General features: G+C 41.3%; 1 protein-coding gene across 1 annotated transcript in view; it reads right to left on the reverse strand.

Annotated features, from left to right (window-relative positions):
* LOC149436326 (rho GTPase-activating protein 20-like) overlaps nt 1–22,754 on the reverse strand; it is a 106,805-nt gene that overhangs the window by 19,442 nt on the left and 64,609 nt on the right. Inside the window, exons 6-13 of the mRNA XM_089661726.1 lie at nt 20,930–21,014; nt 19,172–19,249; nt 17,050–17,116; nt 16,287–16,472; nt 13,900–14,075; nt 12,183–12,344; nt 9,170–9,279; nt 2,648–2,837 (exon numbers count right to left, since the gene is read on the reverse strand). Coding sequence (XP_089517852.1) covers nt 2,648–2,837; nt 9,170–9,279; nt 12,183–12,344; nt 13,900–14,075; nt 16,287–16,472; nt 17,050–17,116; nt 19,172–19,249; nt 20,930–21,014 — 1,054 coding nt within the window. The remainder of the gene's footprint in view (nt 1–2,647; nt 2,838–9,169; nt 9,280–12,182; nt 12,345–13,899; nt 14,076–16,286; nt 16,473–17,049; nt 17,117–19,171; nt 19,250–20,929; nt 21,015–22,754) is intronic.

The raw sequence follows: 22,754 nt of genomic DNA on the forward strand, positions 1-22,754 counted from the left end.
TATATTTGGGAAATTTTTTTAAAAAATATATTTAAAATATATATTTTTTTCATGTGGGCAGCCTAGAAATGGCCATACGTCGCACCCACCTGCACAGGACTATGAGCTTGAAGGTGCAATTGGCATCTTTTATTTAAGGCAGAGGTTTAACCTGATCACATTTTGTCTTCCTTGATCCTTCCTTTTCCCTCTATCAACATTTTTAAATGAAACTTTTCCTGTTTTCATGACACACTTTATTTTGGACCCATCACTGGATCTCTGTGCATCTCTATGCATTGTCGACAGATCATGTCTGGTGGGAGGGGCCAGCAAGGTGCTGTACATAGCTTCCTGAAAACATCACAGCACCCTGCCTCTGTGTTCCTCTCAAGAGCCCTCCACCCTAATGAAGGCAGTATTTTGCTCAGGGGATGTGGGTTGTGCATTTGTTACTATGCATTTTGCTGAGATTGCCACTGTTTTTTTCACATGGAAAAATGTGTTTGGTCTGCGGTTAACAAATAATGGCACTGAAAGCGCAACTAGTTAATTTTCGGTGTATAAAGTTGGCCATACACTATGCAATCTGATTGTACAATTTCCTTTAGATTTTTCAGAACTATGGAATAGGAGGACCCACCTATCTACCCAATCACTCTGTATCCAATCAGGCAGGACCTTGCACTACATGGTGGATGGTAGATCTAAAGGAGATTGTACAATCCGATTGTATAATGTATGTGAAATTTACAGAACCCAGAACACAATTCTCCTATTTTCAATACTACGGCTCCATCCACATAGGATGTTATCTGATCACTCAGCACACTCTGCCACATGAATGATCTGTGCAAGATGAAAGTTAAGGTAGAAAAATAAAAATCGATGCTTGTGTATTTAGTGAGAAAAGTGATCACTGATTGATTGCTTTTCATTTAATATTCGTGCACCTGGAAGTGGGTGGGAGGTAGGAGGGGAGATGATGCAGGGGGTGTGTGCTAATGAGGTCAGCTGGTAAACTCCTCCCTGTGTCATGACCTAAAGTCTCTCCTGGAAGTAAGGCAGAAGTAATGGAGAAGCTTTTTCGGACAGCCATCTGGACACCAACATAAAGGTAGGGAGAAAAAATGGAAAGCTTTTGAATTTCTGCAAAAGAAGTATAATAATGCTATATTGGTACATAGGGGAGCTGCTATTTAGATTAAAAAAGGTGAATTGATCCTTTAAGGGAAGGCTATTTTATTTATTTTAATTTTCTTTTTTCTTTCTTTCTTCTATTGTAATTCTATTATTTTTATTATTTTTTTTTATTTCTTTTCTCTTTTTTCTCTCTCCTTTTTTATTTTATGTACAGTATTTTATTTTATTTATTTTCCTTTATTTTTTGCATTCATTTAATTCCATTTTCTTTATTTGTTTTCTAATTTATTTTAATTTATTTTTTTATTGTATTCTTTTTCTTTTATTGTACTTCTGTTTTTTTTTATATATTTGATTTCATTTTTTTTTATTTGTTTTCTTTTATTTGTGTTTATTTTATTTGATTTCTTTTTTTATTTCTTTGTTTATTTTGTTTTTTATTTATTTTATTTTTTTATTGAGTTTTTTAATTTCTTTTGTTTTTTTTTTATTTGTTTTTCTTTTATTTGTGTTTGATTTCTTTTTTTGATTATTATTATTATTTTACAGGCGCCAACAGTTTGCGCAGCGCTTTTCAAAATGACGGTAGACATTACAGTTACAATCGGGTGGACTGACAACTTATGGGGCCCCCGGGCAATAGGGGATCATGGGGCCCCTGTGTCCTTGCCCACACTCAAAAAAGGCCGTGCTCGAATGGTCAGTCCGCCCCTGATTACAATACAATTTGGTACAAGAGGAAACAGAGGGCCCTGCTCATTACAGCTTATTTATTTTACTTTGTTTTTTTTTCTCATTTCTTTTCTTTCTGTTTTTTAGGTATTGTATTTTCCTTTTGTTTCTTTTTGTATTTATTTTATTTATTTGTGTTTCTTTCTATTAAATCTGATCTCCAGTCTTCCTCCTGAAATAGCTTACTCTGATTTCACCGTATGTTTCTCACAATGTGAATTAGAAGCTGCATAGCAAATCAGATAGTACCTGTCTCATATCCTTGCTGGAGGACGTCCAGCATCATCTAGCACTTTCCTCCCCAGCCGGACAGTCCCTATCCCACCGCTTTCATTTACTGGATTTCAGTTCCTTTAATCATAAAGGCTCAGCATCACATTGGGAGTTAACTAGGAATTCCCACTCCTCCAAACTGACACCCACCCATCAAGGCATTTTGATATTTGCTAAACTCCTCCCACTGCTTGCATTAGCACTGAGGGCTCTTTAGTGGAGTACTGAGGCAGGGTGCAGTAATGTTTTCAGGAAGCTATGCAATGCAGCTTGCTGGCCCCTCCCACCAGCCATGATCTGCCTGCTTTGCATAGAGAAGCACAGACACCCAGTGGTGATATCACTAAGTCTAAATAAGGTGTGTAATGAAAATGGATAGTATTTATTAAAAGATGTCATTAGCATGTTGATGAAGGGGGGTGGAAGGAGGAACCAGAGAAGGCAAAATATATACAGAATAAACTTCTAATTTACACATTAACTGCATGTGAACAGATGTGGAATGCAGATCAGACTTCACCTTTTTGGTGGATTTGCTCTCCTCCTCGGGGTCCCCTCCAATAGGCAGCCATAACATATTGGGCGCTATGCAGAGAGCCAGATTCAAAGCTGTCATTTGGTTTTCCTCTGAGTTCTTCTCGATGTGATTCAGTACGGCAAACAAATGTTGCAGCAAATTGAAGTTCGCTTCAGGGAGCTGATCCAACAGGCTGGGGGTTAAACAATGGATCAGTACAATCACAGAATCCCAAAACATTTGGGCTTTTAAGGCACCAGGTATCAAATAATGACAACTGCATAACATACACAATAAAAAAGATTATACATAAAATACATTAAAAAAAAAGGGAAAAGATTCTGCGTTATTTTAACTGACAATTGCGCGGTCATGCAACACTGCACCCAAATTAAATTTACGTCCTTTTTTTCCCCACAAATGGAGCTTTCTTTTGGTGGTATTTGATCGCCTGTGCGTGTTTTTTTTTTTTTTTTTTTTTCTGCACTATAAACGAAAAAAGCCAATTTTGAAAAAACCCAATATTTTTGACTTTTTGCTATTACACATGTCAAGTAAAAAAATTTGAAAAATCAAATTTTGTCATAAATTCCCAAATCCCAATACAGGCGTACCTCGGTTTACGAACGCCTCGGTTAACGTAATTTTCGGTTTACGATGGAAAATCCATTGAAAATAATGCCTCGGTTTACGATTTTTTTTCGCAATAAGAACAGATTAATTGCTTTTACAGTACTATGCCTTTAAAGTGCACTTTATAAAGAGTTTTGAACAGATAAGACTTTTTTCTTACTTATTTCTGACCTCCGAAATGGATTAATTGATTTTCAATGCATTTACAAATTTCTTTTTTTTTTTATCATGTCCCTGTACAGTATTTATGCATTTAACCACCTCCCGCCCGCCATATAGTAATATGACGGACGGAGGTGATTCTCTCATTCTGGGAGGACGTCATATGACGTCCTCCAATTCTAACCGCACATGCGTGGCTCCCGGAGCACACAGCGCCGCGATCGATTGGATCACCAATCCATGGAAAGAGCCGAAGGTGTTGGCTCGGTCATGTGATCAGCTGTGTCCAATCACAGCTGATCACATGTAAACAGGGAAATGCCGGTTATCGGCATTTCTCTCCTCTCGAGCTGTCATGCTGACAGCTTGAGAGGAGAGCCGTTAATCGGCATTCCGCAGAGGGGACATCTACACTGATCATCAGGGCACTGATGATCAGTGTAGCACCATCAGTGCCAGCTGTCAGTGCCAGTGCCACATCAATGCCACGTATCAGTGCCTACCAGTGCACATCAATGCCACATATCTGTGCCCATCTGAGCTGCCTTTCAGTGCCACCTATCAGTGCCACCTATCAGTGCCCATCAGTGATGCCTGTCAATGCCTATCAGTGCCACCTATTAGTGCCCATCAGTGCAGCCTATCAGTGCCCATCACTGCAGCCTCATTAGCGCACATCAGTGAAGGAGAAAAATCACTTATTTACAAAATTTTATAACAAAAACTAAGAAAAAACTTTTTTTTCCAAATTTTCAGTGATTTTTGGTTTAAGAAAAAATAAAAAACCCAGAGGTGATTAAATACTACCAAAATAAAGCTCTGTCACAAAAAAATGCTAAAAATTTCATATGGGTACAGTGTTGCATGACTGCACAATAGTCATTCAAAGTGCAACAGCGCTGAAAGCTGGAAATTGGCCTGGGCAGGAAGGGGGTATAAGTGCTTGGTAGGCTTGTGGTTAAGGTGCACTTTATAAAGAGTTTTGAACAGATAAAAAATATATATATATTTTTTTTTCTGACCCCCGGAACGGATTGTTTTTCAATGAATTCTCATGGTAAACCGTGTTTCGGCTTACAAATTTTTCGCAATATGAAAAGTCCCGCAGAACACATTAAATTCGTAAACCGAGGTATGCCTGTACATATAAATTAATTGGTTTACGTGAAAGTTATAGCGTCTAAAAATGGCGATACTGGGATTTTTTTTTATACTAGTAATGGCGGCAATCAGTGCCTTATAGCGGTGCTGCGGCAGGCATTCTGACACTGGGGGGAACTAACGGCCACTGACATCCCCAGTAACAGTAATACAGTGATCAGTGCTAATAAAAAGCACTGACACTGTACTAATGGCATTGGGCAGGAAGGGGTTAACATCTGGGGCGATGAAAGGGTTAACTGTGTGCTGTGTGTGTTGTACTGTGTAAGCATGCTGCTGTGTATTTCTTTGCTATGCAGAGCCATACAAAACAGCAGACTGGAGCTGACAGGGGAGAGATCTGCATTGATTACATACAGACCTCTCCCCTGGCAGAGTTCCTCAGTGATCGCCAGGTGCCGGTGGGGAATCTCCTGCCGGGACCCGGTGATCAACAGCTGTAGCCACCAATAGTGGCGCAGATAGGGCGGTGCTCGAGTGTGCACCCCCTACCTGGAGATACAAAATCATGTATATATACGTGATTTTGCGCACCCCTGCCACCCTGTAGCAGTAATTTTGCTATAGGGCAGTCCGGAAGTGGTAAATATAGGTGCACCCAAAACAAATATCCAACCCTCTATAACCGCACTTGTAGATCAGGATAGTCAAATGTTCTGTCCAAGAAAGGACCATGTACACTACTATAATTACATTTTATACAAAGAGGGAGGAAAGATGGTCACTGCTCTACGCGTTTCACGGTCCAAGCTGCTTCCTCAGGAGCAGTACATATCAGAATCTATTACAATCCAAGATACATGTGGCTATCCAGGCGTAACCATCAGCCCAAGACCTCCCAGTGAGGGAAAGACATCCCCGGAACCATGCGCCATCCTCAAAGCAAGACCACTGGAGCATACTAGGACAGACCGGGCCACCTCCTCACCAACCTCCAACATTTGCAATGTATCCATCTGGAACAGACTGTTAAACCCTTAGCATATCAAAAACCACCACTGCCACCATCAAGGATGTGCAACATGGTCAGAGGAAAGATGGAATGGATCAGATGTGTCATCTACATACAGTATAGATCATAATGTGTACTAATCTGTCTGCTACAGGCCCCTGGCCGGCAGGATGTCTTCAAAATTGTGCCATCATCCTACTACATTTACACTATCACATAAAGTGTATCTAACCCCAAGAATACAATGTAATATATTGCAGCATACCCATCCTTGAATGTGGTGGCTGCATTAGTTTTCTTTGTTTCAGGTGTTTTATTTATTTATTTTTATACTTTATTTTATTTTAATTCCCCCTTCCTGTTAACACGCTTCCGGTTGTAGGGTGACAACACTTGTTCACCATATTGTATGGAGGAGCAGTGTTGTCACCCTAGGATAACCACAAAGGTTATAAATGCACTTTGAGTGCACCTAATGCCTTTACCAACCCAGATTTTGTCATGGAAAGGTAGCAGTGACATCAGCCCTGTGCTGTAGATAGCTTAAGCAGAGAGAAAAGCTGTGGGAGGGGCCCATTAGGTTCCACCCATGACAGTATTTCTGCAGAAAACTATAGGAGTGGGGGTGGACTCAACACAAATCACCCTGCACAAAGGGAGAGAGCAGCAGTGAACAGTCTTTATTACCAGGAAAACTTCACACTGGATTACTGCACAGTGGAGGAAATAAACAAAGTACACCAACATTCAAATACACATGACTCTTGTATTTAGACAATATTTTCTCATCCTGGAGCTCAGCTACTTGTAACGCCCTCTAGGTTAGCTAGATGTTTTTTTTTTCTTATTTTAGATAGAGGCTGAGTAGCAGCCTGAGGATGAGTCAGCCTGGCAGTGAGGCAAGAGTTCACTTCAGGACAGGCTGGGAGGCTCTAACAGGTCAAGGCTTCTGGAGCCCTCCCACCTTTCCAGAAACCTGAGAGCTTTCTGGAGCAGAGGAGAGGAGGGAAGGAGACCCAGATCTGCATGCTTGAGGGACCTTGGCCAAACCCCTGGCAGGAGGCTGGGCATGGTGACCAAGGCAACCCTTAAATATCAGAGATCCTGGGGAATAGTGTGCAGAGGTGGGTGGATTGCTGAGAGGAGTTGCGGTGTAGCCTGGGAGGAAGCCCCATAGAAGGTGTTGGTGGGGGTTCTGCTTCCAGGCTGGAACCTAAGGAGAAGCTGAAAGAGGAAGCTCCACTGCCGTTCACTGGGGAAGGACAGCCTTCAAAGCTTGGAGAGGAACCAGTCTAGCTAGAAGGCCTGAAAGCAGTTCTATCTACAACTGCAGGACAAGGACAGTGTGAGCACCTCTACACCCCCAGGGCCTAGAAGGGAGAGGTCCGCTGGATGCAAGTTCTGGCAGGTCTTCAGGGGACAGTTCATAACTTACCATGTCCTTTGGATGAGATACCATAGTTAGATGGGCTGGTATTCTATGCACCAAGGGGACCAAGAGATCCTACGCATTTTCACGTTCCTAAAAATCCACTCAGGGAACACTAAGCTCCTAGAAGGGAATTACTTTACTAAGTACTGTAAAGATTCCAGCTGGAAAGCAGTCAAGTGTCTGTAGGTTTTTTTTACAAAGTGCCAGAGCAGGAAACGTCCTCGTTCTGCTATTTCTTAAATCAAATCGGGCATCCTTTAACCCTTCTACCCTATCCAAATTTAACCCCTCAATAAAATCACAAAATCAAGCTCAAGGATTGTTTACTGTCTTCAGTGTGCAAAGTATGGGAAATGCGTGTTGCCTGGCAGTGGAGAGCATAGGGGGACACAATTTAAATCCAGCAGACCCGAAAGTGGTAGTGCTACATACTTTTTTACTAAACGGTGTACAAACCCTCCCCCCCAATCCCTTGAAGGTAGGAAGCACATCTAAATGGATGCCTGGGATGTGTTCTTTCATATAATATTGGAGAACAAAATGATGGATGGCAGAGAAAGCTAATGACACATGACTTCTTTTTTTTATCCAGTTCAGCTTTAACAGGCCAAAAGGGAGCAAATAAGAGAAGTTGATCATTGGGGTTGACATACTCTTTAACTTCTTCCCATCTATAAGATTAACATTATTATTTATTGTATTATTATACAGGATTTATATAGCGCCAACATTTAGCTCTGCGCTTTATAATATAAAGGAAGACAATACAGTTCAATACAAGAGGGTTAGGAGGGCCCTGCTCCTTGGAGCTTACAATCTAAGAGGGAGGGACTGGTGGTACAAAAGGGAATAACTGTGGGGGATGGACTGGTAGGAGGAATAGAAGATTCCGTTATTAGCTGAAGGCAGGATAGGCTTCCCTGAAGAGACTGGTTTTCAGAGATCGCCTAAAAGTGGGCAGAGTAGGTGATAGTCTGATAGATTGGGGTAGAGAGTTCCAGAGGATGGGGGAGGCTCTGGAGAAGTCCTGGAGGCGAGCATGGGAGGAGGAGACAAGGGAGCTAGAGAGCAGATCATGCAAGGAGTGGAGAGGACGGTTTGGGTGATATTTGGAGACAAGATTGGTGATGTAATTGGGGCAGAGTTGTAAATGGCTTTATATGTTATTAATGTTTTGAATTTTATTCGTTGGGCAATGGGAAGCCAGTGGAGGGATTGGCAGAGAGGGGTGGCAGATATGGAATGGTTAGTAAGATGGATGAGTCTGGCAGCAGCATTCATGATAGACTGAAGAGGGGATAGCCTGCGATGAGGTAGGCCAATGAGGAGGGAGTTACAATAGTCAAGGCGAGAGATAACCAGGAAGTGAATAAGTTGCTTAGTAGTTTCCGAGGTTAAGAACGGGTGTATCTTGGAGATGTTGTGGAGGTGAAGATTACAAGATTTGGACAGTGATTGGATTTGGGGCTGAAAGGACAGATGGGAGTCCAGGATTACACCTGGCACCGTGGCATGAGGGGAGGGAATGATGGTTGTATTATTGATCTTGATGGAGAAGTCTGGGAAGGGGGCATGGGCTGGAGGGAGTAGTATGAGTTTGAGGAAGTGGAGTGGCATCCATGCTGATATGTCACTTAGTAGGTTAGTGATGCCAGAGGAGACTGAAGGGGTGAGGTGAGGAGTAGAAAGATAGATGTGTATGTCATCAGCATAGAAATGGTACTTAAAGCCATGGGAGTTTATCAAGTGACCAAGGGAGGAGGTGTAAATGGAGAAGAGAAGGAGTTCAAGGATAGAACCTTTAGGGACCCTCTACAGAAAGGAGGAAATGGAGAGGAGGAGACAGAGTTATAGATAACGCTGAAGGAGCACTGCGATAGGTAGGAGGAGAAGCAGGAGAGAGCAGAGTTTTGGAGGCCAAGAGAGTGGAGTTTTTTAAGGAGGAGGGGATGGTCAACCGTATCAACATTTTAAACAATGCAATGTGCAGAAGGAACATTAGACTACATTCCACATTAGATACCAGGAGCACGCAGCTCAGCAAACTCTTAGGTGTGAGACCCAGCTGTCCCTGGCAGCTCCAAGTCTTGACTTAAAATGATCAAGTTTTGAAATATCTCCTAGAACTTTAGAATCTAAAGTAATTCAAGAATGAATATAAACCAGCAAGTTCTAATCAGCTAACCTTTTGATGACTTTTATCCTGTTTTCTGGTTGTTCAATTTCTTTCACTTCCATCCAAAGCCCATACATGTCTGAGGATAGAATACTGTCAGGAATATTGCGGAGAAAATCCTAAATCAAATACATATACATACAGTAGGAGGGTCAGCGTTTTGTAGTACTTACAATAAAGAAAAAAAAAAAGGAAGACAACAGGACAGGCAAAACCTATTCTAAAGATTCATGCTATGGATTGTGATCACAAAGCTGAAACACCAAAATACTAATTTTAAAAAAAGTGACAGTTATATTCAGCTCAGTCCATTGAGATATGAAAATTACAGTCACATGGTTGAAAACACAAATCTTACCTCTGTGTTAAAGCTATGTGAATTGAGATAGAAAGTTATAAGCCCTTAAATGAATAACTTTGATATTAAATATACAAAATGTGGGTAGACTTTTGTGGAGACCTGACCGTCACACCTAATGTGAGCTTGATGAACATCTCTTTCAAAAACAATGGATGAAATGGACTACCTAAACATTTAATCCCATTTGAAAATTGCTGCCGAAAAGACCCCTATCCAAAGGACCTGTATGTCTTGAAAGCGAAAAACAAACAATGCGCAAGGTTGGTGCGCTTTTTATCTCAATAAACCAAAATTTATTAGTCACAGAATAATACTCACAAACAAATGGAGTGTATCAAGCATGTAAGTGCACAAAGGGACTAAGGATAAAAGCAGCCTGCGCGAGTCCCATCATAGGAGTGGATACTTAGGTAACAGCTGACGCGTTTCAAAGGGCATCCCTTCTTCCTCAGAGCTCTGTGGACTTACATGCTTGATACACTCCATTTGTTTGTGAGTATTATTCTGACTAATAAATTTTGGTTTATTGAGGTAATGCGCAAAGTTGGTGCGCTTTTTGTTTTTTGCTTCACAGTATTGGTCGGGCTTTCCCAGCCTTGTTTGAAGCTGCACAACTGCATATGCACTGGTGGTAGAAATTTGTCAAGTCCTGGTTCCATCTTCCTACCCCGTGTTGGGTCACAGAGCGCAAGAGAGTTCGTTTTCCTTCTATCCTGTATGTCTTGGACCTGTATGTCTCCTTGACCAACTTGATAAGTTTTGGCCCACTCTCCTACACAGCAAAATGGGTGGCTGACCTAGGCATAAATCCTGGTCGTGCTATCTTGTCCAAAATTTGGCTGGACACCTCTAAATGCTCCTGGAACATCTTTGCCCATGGAAATGCTTTTAAAATACTCTCCTGAAAGTACATAACCCCCCACTAAAGCATGTGCATTCGCAGTTGTACTGAACGTGGCACCATATTTCACATCTGGTGGTCCTGTCCCAAGGCGACCCAGTTTTGGACATGGGTCTGCACCATGATCAGGTCTGTCCTCCATGTTTCTTTGCCCCATATCCCCTGGGATTCTCTGCTCCATGAGACAATTTTATCCTTAACCATGAATCAGAGGAAGCTGGTGGGGTTCACGTTTTTTGGCTGCTCAGCAGACCCTGGACAGAGCTTGCAGACAACCATTTATTAATTTCACAGAAGTTAGGCATATGGCTAATGGAAACATGAGAAGCTCATCTCCATCTTGAATAATACCCATGCCAAATTCCTAAAAACTGGGAAGCCCTGGATTATGTACAATGCTCAGATGAACATAGGCAGTACCCTGCTCTTGGTGTGACTGCACTCCACAGCCTGTAGATGCTATAATCCGGCCGAACCATGAGGGAATTTACCTAGCCCTCAACCCCACTCTTATCTTTTCCTTCTCTCAGGTAAGCTCTTCGCTCTTCTCTACCTATTTCTCTCTCCTCATATCTGCCACTTCTTCTTTTATCTCTCTATTGTCTTCCTTCATTTTGATGACTCTGTAGGAGTCAATGGATTTCTCCCTTTCTCTCCACATACTGGAGTACCCATTATTGATTGCAAAGAGCAACCTTTGTATGAGGGTACATTGCACTGGTTCTCTTGGTCACAAACCATCTTATCATCCTTCTGTAATACCAGTCAATTCCTCCCACGAGTGCCTTATGCAACTGGGATTTTATGTTATGTTTCATTTTGGCACTTTACTCACACACCTTTTTATTGTGCTCATTTTCTGTTCATTGTTTTCTTGTAAAAATTTTTTTTAAAAAACCAAAAACTTTTTGTGAAGCAAAAACAATGGACATGAATATGGCCACCCTTTGCAACAGCCTCCACTCTTCTAGGAAGGCTTTCCAGCAACAGAATCCACTCTTCGGGAAGGCTTTCCACAAGATTTTGGAGTAAATCTGTGGGAATTTGTGTCCACTTGTGAGGTAAGGTCCTGATGTTGGATAAGAAGAACTGGCTTACAACTGGTGTTTCAATTGATTCCAAAGCTGTTCAGTAAGGTTGAGGTCAGGGATCTGTGCAGGTCACTCAAGTTCCTCCACACCAAACTGGTCAAACCAAGTCTTTATAGAGTCACTGTGGAACAATTCATCCTCAAACTCTTAGCTCACTCCATTCCACCCCTCAGCAGTGATTCAGCAGCAGCTTCGCTCCCCCTTCTCACCCTTCCAGAAATTACTGAGCAGCTCAGCTTCCCTTGATCCCCACTCCAGTAGAGAATTTGTACCCTGTCAGTCTCCTAATATGTAAGGTCCCATTCACACTTAAGCATTCTGGAACACAAAGCTCCAAAACGTTCAACATCCAGAATCCTTTGGTTTTCAATTGTGCCTGTTCACACCTGAGTATGGTGTCACTTGAAGCTTGTAGCTCAAAAAGTACATGTGCTTATTTTGAGCTACAAGCTTCAAATATTTTTGGTCCCAATAGACTTCAATGGGAACACCAGAAAAAGGGCATTCGGGCATTCGGGCATTCTGATGTTCATTGACTACTTAGGAATTTGTAAATAATTGAATGACCAAAACCCAAGTCACGGTTCTACTTAAAGGACAATATCTTACTTTTTAAAACAAGAAATATTTTTGTAATATTTTTGTAATATTTAAGATTCCATTGTGTACCGTGATCACTGCAGCTGCCACAAACACAGATTCTCCATCCATCTGGACATCGTCCCCACATAATAACTTCTCCTTGAGCTCCTTGCATGTTTTGGCATTGGCTGAGCGCCTGAAAATACCTCTTGTGTTCGGCCCTTCTTCATATAACAGCAGGAGCATGTCCTAGAATTGGTCGGCGACATGATATGAGTAACAAAATGACACTATACTAGAATTATCAAATCTTTTATTTTCTTCTGATAAGAGAAATCTACAAGTCTCAGTTGTCACGATCCTATGCATCATTATAAGCAGTAGTTCAGGTACTACTTACTATTGTTTTAAACTGGACATCTTGCATTCGGGAATAGGCAACCAATTTTCTGCAACCAGATATTGTCTTGATGACATTTCTACAAAATTTGCCTCTAATTTCAATGCACTGCTAGTGGAAATTACCTGAAAGTTCCCCTTTTAAATTAGACACGTCCAGTGCCATAGCCATGTGACTGTTAGTTTTTGGGCAGGATGGTTAGAAGGAGTTTCCAAATTAGAAGAAACTTCTCAATTTCATGGCACTGCTAGTCGAAATTACCTGAACTTTTCCCTTTTAAACTAGACATGCCCAGTGCTATGACTTTGTTTATTAATAATGGGTTAGGGTTATCAGTAGGATGATTGATAACGTTAGGGTTATTAATGGGGTTACTGCGAGGTTTAGAGTTTTTGGGCAGAGGAGCAGGTCCAGAATAGTTGGAAGGAGCTTCCAAGTTGGAAAGAGCTTCCTTATTTCTGGACACTGCTAGATCCAGGATTGTTGGAATGCCATGGCTATGTGAGTGTCAGAGTTTGTGGGCAGAAAAGCATGTATAGAATGGTTAGAAGGAACTTCCAAATTGGAAGGAACTTCCCAATTTCATGGCACTGCTAGTTGAAATTATCTGAAAAATCCCCTTTTTAACTAGACATGCCCAGTGCTATGGCTTTATTAACAATGGGTTAGGGTTATCAGTAGGATAAGTGATAACTTTAGGGTTACAGTGAGGGTTAGAGTTTTGGGGCAGAAGAGCAGGTCCAGGATAGTTAGATGGAGCTTTCCAGTTTCTTGACACTGCTAGATCCAGGATTGTTGAAAGAAGCTTCCAAGTTGGAACTTCCCAATATCATGAGACTGCTAGCTTAAATTACTTGAAAGCTCCCCTTTTAAACTAGACATGCCCAGGCTTTGTTTATCAACAAAGGGTTACGATTATCAGTAGGATAAGTAGTAACATTAGGGTTACTGTGAAGGTTTAGAGTTTTTCGGTAGAAGAGAAAACCCAGGATTGTTGGAAGGAGCGTCAGTAGTCTTCAATACCCATTTAATGCCAATTTTGCCCTTAAAGGTCACCTTACGTTTGCCTTTCTTATTGAAGCATGTGCATGAATTCCCCATAGAAAGTGAATCACTGTGCTTTTAACCATCTGGAATGTATGAACAGTATATTGTTTGGTTTTAATTTGGATTAAGTGAGGCAGCACACCATTTGGGTAACACGAATTCCTAGAAATTTCTTGATGAGGCCTACACAAAAATTTGTCACCCTTATGTGAAGAGATAGGAATAATTTTTACATGTATACTGTAATTAACTGTTATCTAACTCCACCACCTGCTTCAATTTCATCATATTAGTCACAAGTCTTCTAAATATGGAATGTTTTCAAGTGGTTACAGCTAACAGAGCGTTTTAGCTTACCATTATGGGCTTGGGTAGATTTCCATTGGGACACACTGATGACAGGGAATGACCAAAGAGCTTGCGTGGTGTAAGAGGTGATTGGGAAGAAGCTGTGCTCAGTGTGGTGCTGCCACTACGACGTAAAGCCCAGTCTATCAGTGACTTTTTCCTCCTGCATTGTTTTTGTGCAGACTCTGGAAAAAAAATCCATTTTAAAATTGTTTTCTGCCATCTCTGCGACTATGCATTATGTTCTCTGACAGCCCTCCCATCCTCCCCATTGTCCAGAATACATTCTTTTGCATCCCTCCCTCTACACTAAGTACTCTGGTAGCACTCAACACTTTCTTTGGAAGTTCCTCTTTCTGTTCATGCTATGTTCTTTGGCTCCTTGCCCTCTTTTACCCTCGATGTACATTCTCTAGCAGCCACCAACTCCACCCTTCACACTACGTTCTCTGGTAACCACCTACGCCATACTACTTTCTCTGGCAGCTACCTTTTCCACACTACGTTCTCTAGTAACCACCTACTCCATACTACATTCTCTAGTAGCCAAGTCCTCCACCCTTCACACTTCGTGCTCTGGTAATCATCTACTCCATACTACATTCTCTGGCAGAAAACATTTTCTACACTACGTTCTCTGGTAGCCACCTTCTGCATCCAACACAGTACATTTACAGGCAGCCACATCCTCCACACTACATTCTCTGGTAGCTACCTTATCCAACCTCCACACTGCATTGTATGGTAACCCCCTCCTCCATCCTCTTCACTACATTCTCTGGCATCCACCTCCTGCACACTACCTTCTCTGGTAGCCACCTTCTCCAACCTCCACACTACATTTTCTGGTAGCCATCTTGCCCGCACTACATTCACTGGCACCCATCTCCTCCACACTACATTCTACAGTAGCTACCTCCTCCAACCTCCACACTACATTCTCTGGTAGCCACCTCCTCCACACTACCTTCTCTGGTAGCCACCTCCTCCAAACCTCCACAGTGCATTTTCTGGTAAACATTTACTCCATACTACATGCTCTGGCAGCCACCTTTTCCACAGTATGTTCTCTGGTAGATACCTTCTGCATCCTCCACACTACATTCTGGTAGCCACCTCCTCCAAACCTCCACAGTGCATTTTCTGGTAAACATTTACTCCATACTACATGCTCTGGCAGCCACCTTTTCCACAGTATGTTCTCTGGTAGATACCTTCTGCATCCTCCACACTACATTCTGGTAGCCACCTCCTCCAAACCTCCACAGTGCATTTTCTGGTAAACATTTACTCCATACTACATGCTCTGGCAGCCACCTTTTCCACAGTATGTTCTCTGGTAGATACCTTCTGCATCCTCCACACTACATTCTCTGGCATCCACCTTGTCCACAGTACATTCTCTGGCAGCTACCTCCTCCACACTATGTTCTCTGGTAGCTACCTCCTCCAGCCTCCACACTGCGTTCTCTGGTAACCACCCCCTATATCCTCTCCACTACATTCTCTGTCATCCACCTCTTCCACACTTCCTTCTCTGATAGCCACCCCCTCCAACCTCTATTGTGCATTCTCTGGTAGTCACCACTTTGTCTACACTTCATTCTCTGGTAGTCACCTCCTCCACCCTCCACACTATGTTCTCTGGTAGCACTCCTCCCAAACACACACACCATCTTCTTTGTCAGCTATTCCTACTGTCCACTCACATTGTCTAGCAGCTCACTTTCCTCCTCAACCCCTCTATTTTTTATTGGCAGCTCCTCTGCCCCTTCATATTGTGTATTCTAGCAGCTGTTGCTCTGCCTTTATATAGGTCCCAAATTGTTCCATGATCGCTTGTCACTTCTCTCTCCTGCACCCCTTTACCATAATTAGATTCCACTATGCTTCCCTTTTGACCCCCCCCAGTCCATAAGTTGCCATTCTATCTTCTTTATCTTGCCCCCACCAAGTCTAAGTTCAGCCGCTGATTAACCTTCTTTGTTCCCTCATGGTCCATAATCAGTTCCTTCTCAGTTTCTAGTGAGATGGCACAATTGTCCAGCTATACTACTATCTGATTGGCCATTCATGCACATCAATATGTTATGAATCACTTAAAAACCAAAAACCAATCAGTTAAAATGATTCCATCTACAAACAGGCTCACATGAAGGGTGACAAGTGAAAGTTGGGAGATAGCAACACAACATTGTCACCCTACAACAGAAAGTGGCTGAACAAGGTCCTTCATGGCAGGATCCATGGGAATTATTGAAGATTAGAGATGTGGATTTGAAATGATGGAAAATATATTTTTAAATGACATGGACATGTTAAATCTTAAATGAGATTTTAATGACTGGTGTAACAAGTACTTTAAACATATTACTGCAGTTCCAGTTGATACCTACCCCTCCTCACATCCATGAGGCCCTGGGGCCGAAGCTTAATGATGAACTGGCACTGTCTTTCATGGGGGGACTGTTCAAGAATATCGTCTGCACTGTGCTCTAAAGGAAGGTTATTGTTGAGTCCTCTGGCCATAACCACAGATTCCTGGAGACAGCTCATTGCAATACTGTAAGGGTACTCATGACCTGGAAAAACAGTAGGTACAGTAAGTACAGCAGCAACCATGGAGAAGGTGCATGACATATGACAGCCATAGGTGAACTCGAAGCTTAAAACATTTTTCATCGAAGCTGAATTACAGGAAAACATCTAAATACATATATGGGAAGTCAGAAGCGGGATCTGTCAAAATATTTGTATTTCTAACAACTCATCTAGTCCTGAGATGCAAACAATAAGCCAGGTACATGGCACCACTTACAGTTAAGTAATACAGTAGTGATCAGCTATGCCCATGTAAAAAGGGTCTTTCTTAACTGTTTGGAGTTCATCTTTCGCTATACCTTTTATTTTTATTATTATTATATTGTACATTGTATTATAAATAATATGTTTCCATCCCTTTTGCCCTTATGTACTTAATATGATGCATATTTTCAACATATTGCAGTATAAGCAAATTGAAAACAAATGAAGAATATACATTTTAAAATCCAGAGTAGATTGCTGGAAGGAAATATCACTTTATAACTGATGCTACACGTAGAAGACAGAACATGTGGTGACCATACACCCTTATTGGGTATTCAGTGCAGATCTTACCGCAAAGAGGATATGGAGGTTCATCCTTTCCAGATGTCACCCACAGATGGTAGTCACTGTGTCTGCCCTGCACAAAAACAATTCTCAAACATTTTGCACTATGAGCAGGCATATTCATTTACCAATTAATGTTATACTATATGGCCAAATGTAGATGGACTCCCTCCAATTGCTTGGATTGAGGTGTTTCCAGTAAAGGGTACAGTCAATGCTACAGCATACAAAGACATTTTAGAAATGCGTGCTCTTCCAACCTTGTGGTAACAGTTTGGGAAAGGTTCTTTTCTATTTCGGTATGACTGTTCCCCTGAGCACAAAGACAGCTCCATAAAGACTCCCACCCCACCTAGCAGTCCTCACACTAAAACCCCCTCAACACTCCACTCCTTCGTCCTCGCCACCACTGAAGAGGTCACTAAGGTCTTCTCAGAAGCCCGCCTCACCACCTGCCCCCTTGACCCTGTCCCCTCAAAACTCCTACGATTACCCTCTTCCGCCATCCTACGCTCCCTCACTCACATCTATAATCTTTCCCTCTCTTCTGGCACATTCCCCTCCCCCCTGAAGCACGCGCACATCACTCCTATACTTAAAAAAACATCCCTAGATCCCACCGACCTGAACAACCTTAGACCCATCTCCCTGCTGCCATTTACATCCAAACTCCTTGAGTGCTTGGTCTATAATCGCCTGAGTTCCCACCTCACTGACAACAACCTCCTTGATCCCCTAAAGTCTGGCTTTCACCACCTACACTCCACCGAAACTGCCCTACTCAAACTCACCAACGGCCTGCTAACCGCCTCAACCTCTCTGCGGCTTTTGACATGGTTGACCACCCCCTCCTCAAAAAAAACTGCACTCTCTTGGCCTCAGAGACTCCGCCCTCTCCTGGCTCTCTTCCTATCTATCACAGCGCTCCTTCAGCATTACCTATAACTATACCACCTGCTCTTCACTCCCCCTCTCTGTCAGGGTCCCTCAAGGCTCTGTCCTCGGGCCCCTTCTCTTCTCCATCTACACCTCCTCCCTTGGCCAATTGATACACTCTCATGACTTCAACTATTCATCCCATATCAGTACTTGATTTCAACCCAGCTGAATACCTGTGGGATACCAATTGTAAGCTAGGTCTTCTCATTCAACATCAGTATCTGATCTCTTTTGGCTGAAGGAGGTCAAATGTCAACAGACGCCTCCAAAATCTTGCATAAAGCCTTCTCCAAAGATTGAAGGCTATTTTAGCAAAGTTGGACAAACTCTATATTAATGTCCATGGTTTTGGCCCTCAAACGTTTGGCCATATAGTGCATTACTCTGTCATTAGCCACATCATTACAGTAAGTAAATTTGGCTATTGCAATATAAAACATACAAACCAGAGACGATCTGCAAAATATACACCCTTCAACTCCCTGTCTGCTCTGCTTTTCAGTGTACACCCCCCATGTTTGTGAGGTCCATTGGAGAAGGGAACTTCGTGCTTCCTGTCAGCAGTACTGGAGAACAAATCTCTATGCTCTTCTCCCCGGTATTGGGTAGATACTTAGTTTGTATCTTATCACTTCTTGGCCTTATGGCTAAGATCAAGTGCAGAGCTTGTATCTTGCAAACCTAATGTAGTACTTAATAGTAAGGGTGCTGATGCTGAACACACCTTGGGGGCCAACCCACCACCCCTACTAAACATGTACATTTATAAATTGAAAAGTATGTGCTTGTGTGGATTTTTTTTTTTTAATTTAAGTCTCCCCCTATTGCACTACACCTCCTCCCACCTCTCTACTTTGCAATGCAACATTCACCTCCTTTGTGTCAGCTTTGCTCCCTTTATGTCATCATGAGCTCCCTCTGGAATACACAGACTCTGGGGTGATTGCATGCTGAGATGGCTGTGGGTCACCCTCATTTATAGGTATGTAGCCAGCAAACCTGGATCTAGCCAAAAGTCCAATTTTATTCAACCACATGAAAAAAAAAATCACATTGTAATGCGCTATTTTGTAACCTCAAAGGGTCCAGTCAATCAGGCATGACATCTGATAAAGGGGTCATATATGGAGGTTATATATTTTAGTACATTTAGCTGTGAAGGTACGGTCAATATGTTAGGTTCACTTACGGGAAGTTCAAGCTGTTGAGACACCACTTTAATCACTTTTTCCGTAGTGTCCATGTTAGACACAGCAACTGAGGTACTCTGCAAAGACAAAGGACAGCAACATATTGAAAAAACGTAATTGAGGCTCCACATAAAACCCTCATATTTGCATCATTACTGATTCTTTTTTGCTAAAAGAGTCTCTTACTAGCCAACTACCCCAACTTATTTATACTCATCTTTGGGACATTTTGATCACCAGGCACCCAAGTTGAAGTAACCATTAATTCCCCCAGGAATATACCTGCAATATATATATATATATATATATATATATATATATATAATTTTTTTTTCTTTACTATTACGTTTACATTTTTTACATATAACATTTTGTGTCATTTTCATCACACTGTATATGCAAAATGTATATTGTGTGTGTATATATACACAAATATATACCTGTATTTTACTACTACATTTATTTGTTTTAATGTGACACTTTCATCACCATACTGTATATTAAAAAAATGTATACTGTGTGTATATATACACAAATATAATAATAAAAAAACATATATTTTTTTACTACTGCATTACATTTTTTTTTATTGTGACACTCAACACCATGCTGTATATTAAATGTATACTGTATATATACACAAATATAAGATATATATTGCAGTGGGGTGCCTGTGAAAACGGTTAGAGTGGCAGGAAAAGTGACTGATGTAATATACAGTATGTTCCTGCATGGATTCTTGCATTTGCAGTCTAAGGAAAGGCCAGCAAATATTTAATGGTAAAGAAAGATACCGTAGTTCTTTACCCTGTGTTAGTAAAGTCCATTCCGAGGCTGGTTTTACTGGGAGTCTGATAGACCTCTGGGAGGGACAGACAGACTCCCAATTCAGTGGACCACATTTCGATATTTTCTGCCTAGCTCTTAATTAAGGCAGCTGGTCCTTGCTCTCAGAGAGAGAGAGTGTGTGTGTGTGTCTCTGTGTGAGAAGGTGACTAGGAGCTTGGCTGCAATTGTTTGCTTTATAAAGGACACTTACCTGCAGCCAAGGGCTTTGTCAGACCACGGATACGGTAAGGCTCAGCTGAGCAGAAGTTTATTTTCTTATGAGTTATGACCAGAGGCCACTACCTTCTGTTTGTGACTATCCTTTGGATTAAACCTGACACTTCTATTAATAAAATGTGTAAGTTGGTTCCTGCCTTGAGCTTGATCCCCTAAAATATATCGTGTGTGTGTGTATATGTGTATATATATATGTGTATGTATGTATATGTGTGTGTTTAATTTTTATGACTTTTATAAAACTGAAATGTGACACTTTGATCACCATCCCCTCAAAAAATTGTAGATACATATTATAATATAAAGTATAAAAGTGTTGGTTTACAACTGATTCTGAAGAACTGAATTACACTAAATTTTGCCAAACCATGGTATGTATCCAGTTGCCACCTGTTTATGTACAGTAGATAATATTTTGTCTAGTCTCCCTTGAAATATTATTGGTAGTTTATTCTTGGGAATATGTGTCTTCTTCATAATGCTATTTTTATTTCTGTTTAAATCTCAAAATTATTTTCACGAGTCTCCACCTTTGTGTCCCTCGGTCATAAATAGCCATAATACGCCATAAATTAGAAAACAACTGGATACTTTAGTGGGAACTGGAACAGTCCCAACAAACTGGAAATAAGATCATGTAGCCACATTAAAAAAAAAAAAAAATAGAAAAGGGACAGATGGGTAATACTCACAGACGTGTATTCATCTGCATCCAGATATAAAACACTAATTGCAATTTTTCCAGGGAACTCATCTTTCTTTACTTCTTTAATATGCCTGAAAAAAAGAGAATTCCAAGTTTGTTTGATGGCACGTCAGATCTTTGCAGACAGACCGCTGCTTCCAGACGAAAACAAGGGTTCTTCCACCTTGGCAAGAATTAAGTAAGCTTGCCCAACAAAATTTGGCAAAATTTTAGGCATTGAATTTTTTAGACACCTATCAATCAAACCACAAGCTTGTTGGTTATCAAACTTTAAAACCATGGCCATTAATATAGAGTTGGCCTCCTCTGCAGTTATAATATCTCCCACTCTTGTAGCAAAATTTTCAACAAGATTTTGTGAGGTGGCTGTGGAAATTTGTGGGGATTTGTTCCTTTTGGTCAGGTACTGATGTTGGATGAGAAGACCTGATCTCAAAGAGGTTAAGTAGGGTTGATGTTAGGTACTAATGTTGGATAAAAAGACCTGGCCTGTAATTGGCTTTCCAGTTCATCCCATAAGTGTTTAGTAGGATTGAATTCAGGGCTTTGTGAAGACCGCTCCAGTTCTTCCACATTGAACTCGTCAAACCATGTATTTATGCAGCTGGCTTTGTACACAGGGTAAAGTCCTTCAACAAACTGTTAGCGCAAAGGTGGAAGAGCACAATATTCTAAAATGTCTTTGCATGCTGTAGCATTAACAGTACCCTTCACTGGATACACCTAAACTCCATCATTTGGAGGGCGGGGGGGGGGGGGGCCCACATACTTTTCACTATGTAATGTAGATTTGATGGTTAGGTGTCCATAAACATTTTCTGGCCATACAGTATGTTTTGCAGCATGTGAAAGAGAGCTAACTGTGAACCCTTGGCAACACTATACTTAACACTGCAACCAAAGTGCTAGAATGATTATACAAAATATACGCCAACATGTCAGGATTAGAAGACTGATTAGAGAAAAAGACTAAATGGTCCATCAAATATTTTATTTTTTAAAGATTTTTGTCTAAATATAGACTTATGTTTATCTCAAGCATGTTTAAATTCACTTACTATAGATCAGTCTTTCTCAACCTTTTCAACTTTCCGGTCTCAGCAAATTCCGGGTAAAAATTAATATACAGTATCTGCAACTCATTGATACATTCCCGTGACAGTGGGAAAAATGCTTCTTACATTTGTGGCTATTGGGAAGAATCACCACATTACAGATAGCTGAAAAGATCAATGGTGTCAGTGGGAACTTATCTGAGAGACAAAAATTGCTCATTGGTCAAGGAACTCCTAGCAACCTCTGGAGGAACCCTAGGGCTCCATGAAACTCTGGTTGAGAAACCCTGGTATAGATTGGCCCTCTACCCCTGCTGGTAGTATGTTCTAAGCATGCAATACTTATGGTAAATGAATGTCTAAGGTTTTAACATATTTATAAAGCTCTGACAATTTACATATTCAACATTCACATCAGCATCTGCCCTTAAGGAGCTTACTATCTAAATTTCCTATTTCATATGCATACACCTACTAGAGCAAAATAATCTAACAGCATTTCCAAAGAGTGTGGAAAGAAATCCACACAAGCACAGGGAGAAAATACAGACTCCATGCAGACTGTGTGCTGGTTGGGATTTAAATTGAAGAACATAGCATTGCAAGGTAGAATTACCAACCACTAAACCACCATGCTACCTGTTACAATGTTCCCAGTAATCCTTGTTGACTGTGGGACTATGATGCTTATGTTCCTCCAGCTCTTCTGATAGGTTTTATCAGACGACGTACCATTCAGACATTGTACCATTTTTG

The sequence above is a fragment of the Staurois parvus genome, unplaced genomic scaffold (assembly GCF_062004578.1).
Source record: "Staurois parvus isolate SC_StPar_1 unplaced genomic scaffold, SC_StPar_1.0 ptg001377l, whole genome shotgun sequence".
NCBI lineage: Eukaryota > Metazoa > Chordata > Amphibia > Anura > Ranidae > Staurois > Staurois parvus.